This window comes from Tetranychus urticae, chromosome 1 (assembly GCF_039701765.1).
Source record: "Tetranychus urticae isolate SD_2017Ah chromosome 1, NJAU_TeUrti_SD_1.0, whole genome shotgun sequence".
Classification (NCBI taxonomy): Eukaryota; Metazoa; Arthropoda; class Arachnida; order Trombidiformes; family Tetranychidae; genus Tetranychus; species Tetranychus urticae.
This window is the reverse complement of record NC_142958.1, coordinates 3422552-3432432: the sequence shown is the minus strand read 5'-3', so window position 1 is coordinate 3432432 and position 9881 is coordinate 3422552. Positions and strand designations below refer to the sequence as shown.

At 31.8% G+C, this 9881-nt stretch overlaps 2 protein-coding genes across 3 annotated transcripts; one reads left to right on the top strand and one right to left on the bottom strand.

The window, feature by feature from the left end:
- The first annotated feature begins 1176 nt into the window (after positions 1-1176).
- Positions 1177-7500, top strand: LOC107359846 (uncharacterized). Its single transcript, XM_015926441.2, has 7 exons — positions 1177-1562; positions 2763-3013; positions 4773-4914; positions 5295-5428; positions 6426-6821; positions 6962-7120; positions 7192-7500. The coding sequence occupies exons 1-7, from the start codon at positions 1511-1513 to the stop codon at positions 7411-7413; spliced, it is 1356 nt and encodes a 451-aa protein (XP_015781927.2). The 5' UTR covers positions 1177-1510; the 3' UTR covers positions 7414-7500.
- A 100-nt stretch (positions 7501-7600) lies between these two features.
- On the bottom strand, positions 7601-9325 carry LOC107359937 (uncharacterized). Of its 2 annotated transcripts, none has more exons than XM_015926542.3 (2): positions 8960-9325; positions 7601-8847 (listed from the first exon to the last, which is right to left on the bottom strand). In XM_015926542.3, the coding sequence occupies exon 2, from the start codon at positions 8837-8839 to the stop codon at positions 7760-7762; it is 1080 nt and encodes a 359-aa protein (XP_015782028.2). In that variant the 5' UTR covers positions 8840-8847; positions 8960-9325; the 3' UTR covers positions 7601-7759. The 2 variants fall into 2 exon arrangements, with proteins under 2 accessions (XP_015782028.2, XP_025017402.2); XM_025161634.2 differs by having other exon boundaries at positions 7601-8867; positions 8960-9112.
- Positions 9326-9881: the final 556 nt, after the last annotated feature.

Genomic DNA, 9881 nt, shown 5'->3' with positions numbered 1-9881 from the left:
CAGCCCAAAAAAAGTAGAAGGTTTTATCAATTGTTATCCAATGTAATCCTGTTGGTCTTCAAATACTAGACACACAATTCTGGTTCATGTTTTCCATCTCCATTTGTTACCTTTTTTCAAAACAACAAAATATAAATTTCACTTATCCTTTTCCAGACTGCAACTAATTGAAAGTAAAAATGTAATTAAAAATTTCAAATGTTGACGAAAAATTAGTTGAAAGTTACATTTAATTAACCTAACCTCCAATCCATAATCACATGCAAAAAGAGCGGTATCTTTAAGGGGTCTTTACCCAATTACATCCAGTAAATTGGGTTTTCTGCATTTTAACAGTTAACATCTGATTAATTTATTTCATGAAAACCATGATATGATTATATGGAAGCAAATATGGGAAAAACCTGAAAATGAAAAGAAAAGATAATAAACTGAAAATAAATGACAAATAACCTGGAAGATGTTAATATATTGAAAAAGCAACAAGTTTCTTTATGAGAATATATTATTCATTATCTAAAAGTTGTAAAGGTAAAGTTATCATGTTCAAGTACAATGAATATTGAAACTGATAATAAAAGTACACCAATCATAATCAATCAAACGTTATTGATAGGTTAACCTAAAAGCCAAAACCTAAAAACCAGAAAAAAGAGCAAAAATATAAAATACAAAAAGGTGAAAACAAAATACTAAACATTGACTTTTTGTCCAGCAAAATTGATTCAATTGCTCAAAGTAGTGTCTAATTAAACCCAATCAACTGACCTAAAAGGGTAAATTAAAAAGGTAAAACAAAAGGTTAAATGTTAACCAGGAAAAGGTTGAAAAGTAGAAAGAAAATGGTAAATAAATGAAATTTTGATATTCAAAGACTATTCATGATCTTTCCATCATTTTAGTCTTAAATCATTCTTTGGGTCATTCTTAGGACTTAACACTGACAAATGGATTCTGGTGATGATCAGATGAAGACAAACATGAATATAAGTGTGAAGATAGACTTGAAGATAAGTTTGAAGATAAGAATGAAGATGAATCACAAAAAGAAGGTAATATTCACTCCCAGCATTCTTAGCATGTTACTATTTCTTGGCCATCATCCTCCTTCAAAATCATCCTTTTTCATCTTCCCTCTCTCTTTTCTTGCCACCTAATATCGATCAATATCTTTCCAATGAAACACCTCGAGAAGCACAAGTCTGATCATCCAAAAGCATTCACTTTTTCACTCCCTTCTCATCCCTATCATCTCATGTTTATCATTTATCCGAGTTCAGTTGTTGAGCCAACTTGAGACAGTCAATTTGATTTGAAAATTAACTTGCAAACAACTTTACAAGTTTGAGTGAAAACATTGAAAAGTAAAATTTCCAAAAGTTAAACAATTGTTACAGTAAAGAGGACTTTTTGTTTGGTCAGTTCCAAATGTTGTCCAGTTGAATGTTGATTCTGGTAAACAAATTGCTTATTCAAAGGATAACTTTTGGACTCAAATGATTAAACGTAAATGTCACTGTTATGTATCTATTATCATCTATCAACGATTATATTTTTACTAGGTAAGTCCACCTTCAATTGTTGCCTTTTTTAAGACAAATTATTTTCATCAAACCTTTTCTCAATCGTTAAATTGTTGATTAAATTGTTGTTTAGACAATCTGATTTCATTTAGTTGAACATTTGTTTGTATTACAATTGATTTCAAGTGGATTTGTAGCAACATTTTGTTTCTACCTTTTTGTGTCTTTTTGTGTCTAACTTTGTCAATTGTTGATTAGAAACTATTTGATCAAATTGTCAACTTGATCATTTATTCATGCTGATTCAGTGTCACTGATTGTTATCGGAAATACAATTTGTAATAAAAGTTGCCTTCCATTTAGCCTTCCCTGGTAATCATAACCAAATAAAGTGAAACAAAAATAAGTGTTAAGTGAATAAACCAGTTTCGGTTAAGGGTTGTTAATGGTTCTCATTATGATTATCATAATAGAAACAGTTGATTGTTGATTAAGATTTAGTATCAATTCTGTAAATGGTGAAACTAAATTGGATTATCAGGGAAAGAAAGCTGAATAACATGTAAATGTTTGAAACCATTTGAATGGGGAAACATTGATAATAAGATAATGAAAAGGATGGAAATGATGATGAGTTGAGATTCATTTTAGTGATTTACTGGAGACGATTCAGTTAACCAGTTAATCCAGTTAATTCTTATTCACAATTAGATTGGTTGATTAAAGTGATTAAATGTAGACTAAGTTATAACCATTCAGTGATTCACATTTGGATTGAAATGAAATTACAAACTTAATTGAAACATTATTTTAAAATGAATTGTTCATTGTTCAACCTTTTGGAATCAAGCTAATGATGAATGTTGAAAAAACAAACAAACAATTCTGATTATCCTGAAGGTAAAGTGTGATTGACAACAATTTCAATTTATCACGTCTTTCCGTTCATATTAAATGTTATCCGTTCATTCACTATTCATTATTTATCTGCAAAATTGAGGTTCCTAGTTTCAATAAACTCAGATTATAACCCTTTAAGGCATTCTTGGTAAACAACTCCAGTCTTCACTTTTTTTATCAATTATATTGTTATACAGATCAGTTTAACTTTCTTAAAGATGAGACTTGCTATTTAAGATGATTGATGATCCAAGATTAATGATTAATTGCCTCAAGCTAATCTAATGTCATTCATTAATCTGTTTGTATTTCATGTTGTTCAACCCTTTTTTAAACCAGATTACTGTGATTGCCTTCAATTGAAAAAAATGATTGTTCCTGGACCTTGTCTCAATGGTTCCTCCCTTTGGTTACAGTGCAACTATGATCTTAGTTTACATGAAACCTTATATTCGGTTAAATGGTACAAAAATAGTCTTGAATTTTATCGCTACTCATTAATTAATGATGATAATTCCAATTCTCATGAGTTTATTTCATCGGCAAATCGGATGAAAAAATATTTCCCTCAACAAGGAATCCAAGTTGATGTAAGTTGCGATCCCAACCTCAACCCGATTCTCATTTTGTTTCATTGTCTTATTAGGCTGATCCAAGCAAAATTTCCGGAGTTTGCAGCAGGGCCATTCAGCGATAACTAAACCCAGGTTGGGTTGCTATGCATCATTTTACGCCATTTTTTTTCTAGTTTCAAATGCAATTGCTTAAGTTCTTTTTTCAACAACAGAATTTAAATCAACGCTAAAAAATGAGATTATCAAGGTTAAAGTGATTGAAATCGCAAATTATTTAGTATTAAAAGACTACACTGCTAGCCATATTCATGATGAGCTAAAGAAAATGTTTTCCGACAAGCCCTCTACCGACAGGACTGTAAGAAATTGGGTAGCCGCGATAAAGAATGGAGAAAATCCTACTGCAGAGAAAAGAGGAGGTGCTTGCAATGATAAGCCGAAACACGAAGAAGAATCGCTACAATAAAAGAATGCTTTTCTGTATCGAGACATTGGTCTTTAAGGTCTCTTGCGAGCCCTATATCAATACCCTATGGTAATGTGCAAAGGATTGTGAGAGGCGAATTGCGGTACAGGAAGATTCTCTCCAAATGGGTACCCCACGAATTAACTGACTTTCAACGACAACTCTGTGTTATTTGCTGCCGTAGAAACTTCAGAATGTTAAAGAAAACTAAAATCTTACTTAAGCGTACTCTAACAGACGAATGAACTATGGGTCAGCATTTGCAAGATTTGCAGATCGGTCTCAAGCTCGTCAATGGGATGCAGAAGGTGAAGAACCCGATCCTTTCGTATCAGCAAATATTCATGGGACCGAGAGGAAGCTAATGATGTCAATGGATTACAACAGAATCGCTTTTTATATGCAGTTTCGAGCGGTAAGTGGCCCGAACGGGAGTGGCCGCATGAGCGGAGTTTCCAAGTTAGAAGAAAAATGACAACATAGAGTTGATCTAGAAGGTGCCCATATTACTTGATGTAAAAATCATAAGATTCCATCAAGAAATAAAAAAGTTATCAAGAATCAAAATCCGGAAATTTTGCTTGGATCAGCCTAATATTTTAATCGCTGCTATTAATATAACCGTTCATTGATTACTTGATTGTTGATTATGAATTTAAGAAACAGAATTGGAAAGATCATTAAAATTACATTTAGAATTGTGAAAACCCAGAAATAATTCTGGTTAAATTGTGGGAAAAGAAACCGTATTTTAGGTTGAAAAGCTAAAACCAAAGATAAACCAGGATTTTTTGCTAAATATTGAAGTTCTGATCCTCAAGATTCTCATTGAAATCAACACTAAATTCACTTCAATTCACTTAATCAAGATTTCAATATTGGTTGAAAGATTTTGAGATTTAGATTCTGGTTTTAATTTTTTAAACCCAAATTTGATTTGTTTGTCACAATTCATTAATTATTACAGATGTTTTTTGCCTAAATCTCATTGCTTTTTATTTCTGGTTGCAAATGCTCTTTTCATTTCTAATTGTTATCTATGGTTATGTCTTGTCATTATCACTATTAATCTGTTTTATTTCCTTCCAGTTGATCATTAAAAATTAAAACTAAATATTATTTATGTTTCATATAAAAGTCAAATACAATTATAATCATATTTAATCTTTTCTTGCTCTTCTATGGTAGAGTAGCGGATAATGAGAATACCTTTATTTTGCTTGCTTATTTTGCTTGTCTTGTTATCCGTTTTTACAGTTATTAATGATTAGCTAAAGGTGCAACAATTATTGATTTGTCCAACATTAGATTAATCAATCAAATGGAAGCCATGTTTACCTTAATTCAATTGATTTGGACGGAGAAGGAACTTATGGTTGTGAGGTTTCAACTGAAGATACAAATGGCTCTTTTAAAAGTGTCAAAGCTGAAAAAGATCTTCGAGTTTTTGGTAAGTATTATATTAATTTACATACTCTTTGTACCTCCTAACCTTTTGTCTAACCCATGATAAAAATTCTTGAATTTATTCAATTTTTCTCAATTTAATTTACACTTTACCAAATAACTATTATTTACTGTCACTTTTAACCCAAAAGATACAACTCACATTTAAATATCAACCTCTTAGTAACCCACCAATCATCGTCAATTCATCTCCATAGAGATTTGTCTCTATTACCATTTCATTATTTTACTTTTTTTATTTTCCGTTGTTTTTATAAGCCTTTTTTTCTGGTTGTTTCTGGTACTTTCACTTTCAACCAAATTATTTTATCAATTAATTATGTATTTTTTTATTAATTTTGCCCTTTTTCTGTGTCTTATTAGTTCTGCCTCAGTCCAAATTAAAAATAATTGGAACCAAAGATTGGTACTCAATTGGGGAACAAGTAAACATCAGTTGTATCTCTGGTCCTTCAAAGCCTCCAACTATATTAGCTTTGTTTATTAACGGTAATCGGGTAAGTTGTACTTGATGTGTCTTTTTTTCTGCTGATTATTTAATTTCCAACTGATTGTCAATGTTGATCGACATGATGATGATGCTAATATGATGATACATATTGTTGATTTTTGTGTGTTTCACTCTTCAACAAATGTTTTCTCAATCTTTTTGTGCATTGTCAATGTGAGATCAATATTGGCTGAGACAAAAAAAACTAACTTGTTTGACTGAAGATGGTGATGATATTATCATTTTTGTCTGATTAATATAATATAATAAGGAAAGCAAATTATGTTAACAGACAAACTGAAAGAAGGAGAAATATTAATCTCATTATCATCTTCTGCATGTTGATGATGAGAAAGAAAGAGGTGAAGATGATGAAGATGAAGATTTAAGATGATTATTGGCGATGATGATAAAGATATGTACACATATTGAATATTTATTTACCTAGAGCATTATTATTAGCTTTAAGTCAATGGGAATAACATTATGTGACATACAAAAAAGGAGAAGGAATTATTGGAAATGAACATTCTTTTTCTGGTTAATTTACATTACAAGATGTAACAAAAGATAATTAGCTTAGTAAACTTAGTCTTCATCATCTTCCAGCCTTAATCATCATCAATTGTCTTCTTATTCATCTATTAACCCCATAAGTTTGGATAATAACTCTCCACAATTATGGAGAAATGATGAAATGATTGAAACTCAAATCAAATTGAGCCCAGAAATACAAATGAATATTGAATGGCGAGATGTTTATTTTCAGTTTGTTAATTAAGCTCTTCATTCAATGAATATCAGCATAATTTGTGTTCGTGAGCTGAATTTGATTTTGACATTACCTTTAGTCGTATTACCTATCTGAATTGCTCTAATTTGGTTGTTAATTTCCATTAAATCTTAAATCCGTTGACTTTTATTTCAATCTCTACTGTGACTGATTGTTTTCACCAAACTAATTATCTTTCTTTTGTTTTTGCCTTATTTATGGAATGGAATAGATTTTACAATCTGAAAGGAATCTTAATTACAATTGGACTGTTCGTTATCTCAATCCCGATGGTTTGGCCATTTCTTGGATAAATGCCAGCTTTCGATTAAATGCTGAAAAAGGATTGAACAATGGTCAACTTAATTTACGCTGTTCATCACTTCAAGCACAAATTTCTGGCTACTCTTATGATGAATTGATTGTTGATGAGACAGGCTATTCAAGTAAAATTAATGAATTCTATACTCCACCCAATCAAATGCCGTCATATTCAATTAAATCATGGTCTCCTTTCATACATGGATTAAGTGAAAGACCAAGAGTTGGTGATTATTTAACAGTTAATTGTACTGGACCCAAATCACATCCATCTGTATTCATCCATTGGTTTATAAATGGTAAAGAGGTACGTTGAATACCACAGGAATAACAAAAGCTCTCAAAGCAGGAGAAGCAATTAAGATGGTCAATTAATTTCTCATCATGGTTAACCTTTGATTCTAAAACTCGGATCCAATTTATTAATTTTACTATTTTTCTTTCTAGCCTTCTGTCTATAATATTCAGCCTGCAATAACTCAATCAGATGTTGATCTACCTGGCCATCAATTTACATCTACAATTTACGACTATTTTGCTGCATTCAATCAAATGAATCCTCCATCTGCGAGTTTATCATTTAAAATCACCAAAAAGCTATTTCAGGTAACAGTAACATTTTCATTGCATTTTTAAATTGTATCTATTTCAACTGATTATTTTTTCTTTACTTTTAGACTGTTGATGGTTCCATGCGACTACGATGTTTATCTGTTCATGCAATTTTCGTTCATTCCGATGATATTATGCTGACATTGTTTACTGAAAATGGCAAAAGCTCCAGATTATTGTTCAATAACTCACAATCAAGGATTAATTTCTCAATCAGGAATATTTTCGTTTCATATTTGATCAACCTTTTGTTAATACAATATGTACATAATAATTTGGTATTGTAAAAGTCGTTTATCCTTCATTGACGATTGCCATCGTGAAATTAAGTTTAATATAACATTAAACTATGCAATACTGTTTTATATTTTAAACATTTCTCGTATCACATTGCATCCATTTAATTATAAAATTTAAACATACATTTAAAAGTAAATGTTTAGAGTTAATTGTAAAAAAACAAAGAAAGCAAAATAAGCAAAATAATATATTTTATTGCGCTGATTCCATAAATCTAATTCATTTTATAATCAGAAATATAAGTGTCAGAAACATAAATTTAACATGTTTAGGATCAAGTGAAAGTTCACAAGCTTCCATTAAATTTTTGAACTGGTCAGATTCAATTCCAGTCTATATCTGGTAAAAAGTCGAGTTATTGAAATTGGTCGTTTGATGGTTATATTTATAGTTAACTTTACAGACATTACGGAGGAGGTTCACTGCCTTTTGAAAGTCATCTAGACTCATTTCGGTATTAGATGGAGGCAAAGCTAACCAGTCAGTCTCTTCCAACAAATGACTTGCACAGCATCTAGTTCCTCCAGGAACAAAAATTTTGATTTTGATCAAAACAAAAACACGATACTTGATTGGCACAGACTTTAGTGTGTTTGGTTCTGCACAACCAAAACAACAAGTACTGTGTCCTGATTTGGATCTTCTAGTTACAAGAGAGTTATTTTTTGGGTTTCCAACTTCAGCTGGCTCTTCATCGTCAGACATATCACTGTCTGGTTTGTAGTCAGTTCCATCAGCTGCACTTGGATAAATGTATGCATCATCGGGTGAGGATGAACTAGAGCCTTGATCCACAGTTCCTCTAAAATTATCACTTGTGTCACTAGCACTGAAAGAAACTGATAAAGTACATTGCTGATGATAGCCAGAAGTACCTGAAAGGCATTCGCCAGCAGAGGAACCACAAGATGATGAGCCAGAAGGTTCAGATATCGGAATTTCCTTCGATCTGCGAGGTGAACTTTGGTGAGATGGAAGTAAGGATGAAATAGTTGGGGATTCATCGCAGCTCACACTTTCACTGTTGGCATTAGATGATTTATATTGCTCATTATCACAACCATCCTCAGAGCTGGAATCTGCTATCACAAGCTCTTCTAAAACCGGATTCACGATGGCATTCAATTGCTGAAGATGAGGATATTGTGTTATTAGTTTTTCATCTGCATTCATCTCCGTGTCAGGTGCAATATTGTCTGATTCAGTTTCAACAGAAGACTTAGATCGAGATGTTCCAGATTTATAACCCTGCATATAGCACTTATTACAAATATCATTTCCAAGTGATATCTGCACATTTGGATATATGGTTCTGAGAAAATGCAGGATTGGTGGTTTGTTCAATTTTCTGACCCGTCCACTCTTTCTCCTTGCATTTATCAGGAGGACACGACAAGCAGAACACCTTTCCATGGCCAAAACTGTAGCAAAAATATAATCACTAAAACGATGAAATGTAAAATATAAGATGAAAATATAATCATATGAGAAGCAAATCAAAGAACATATTCATTTAATTGCAATAACTGTTACCTTTTAAGGATGAGGACTAAAAGCATAGGGGTAAATGCCTAGAAATGGATTTTTTCAAATTTTTTTTTCTCATGTAAAAAAGGATTGAGAAAAATATAGCTTTAAACCTTTTCGTCGTAGAAATTGAACTTTCGTAGTAGAAATTGAACCTTTGCGAGAAATTGAACTTAAAATTTTTTTCTGAAAAAACACATATTTTTAAATTAATCTTACCATGCTGATCATGGATTTGAAATCAGTGATGATACGACATGTAGATACTGAGAAAAATGATAAAAACTTTTCCTAACATGAAAAATAAGGAAACAAAGTATTCAGATGTTGATAACATGTAGAGAAAACATAAAACCTTGAAAAGGCTGATTGACGCTGAAAATACACTAGCAACCTTTAACTACAGCTACGCCTTTTCAACGCAAAATTATATTCTAATTAGTATCCTTACGATTTAGTTTAAGTTTTCAAGTTTTCAATTTTTATGCTAAAATGACTGAATTTTGTTTTGCAATATACCGGGCGTTTTTTTCATTTTACGCCTTTATGCAGGCATAACTCACGAACGATTAGTGCTACAGACTGCTGAAATTGCAAAATTTTTCCGACCCGTTTTCTTTTCCTTTAGCCAGTATGAGTTATGAACATTTGACTAACACTATCGGGTCAGAAAAATTTTTAAATTACAGAAAATGACCTTTCAAGGTCAATTAAAACTCAAATAAAGAATTGACCTTGAATAACCTTGAGCACTCGAACCGGCTTTCTTAACAGCTTTACCTGATGGTTGAGGAGGCATGATTACTGATGATAATCGAATCGTGTCAATGTGCCCGATGGTTGATCGGGTTATGGTTGATGTATATAACTTCATATGTTAAATTTCCGTAACTACCAGTTGAGATTGCAATTCTACAACCAAGATGCT

Bases quoted from the DNA above. Each gene is read 5' to 3' on its own strand.
- LOC107359846 (XM_015926441.2), top strand. From the start codon at position 1,511: ATGTCACTGTTATGTATCTATTATCATCTATCAACGATTATATTTTTA. The intron at 3,014-4,772 runs GTAAGTTGCGAT...GTCCAACATTAG, and splicing joins AACAAGGAATCCAAGTTGAT to ATTAATCAATCAAATGGAAG. The intron at 7,121-7,191 runs GTAACAGTAACA...CTTTACTTTTAG, and splicing joins TCACCAAAAAGCTATTTCAG to ACTGTTGATGGTTCCATGCG.
- LOC107359937 (XM_025161634.2), bottom strand. From the start codon at position 8,985: ATGCTTTTAGTCCTCATCCTTAAAAG. The intron at 8,868-8,959 runs GTAACAGTTATT...TCATCGTTTTAG, and splicing joins TTAGTCCTCATCCTTAAAAG to TGATTATATTTTTGCTACAG.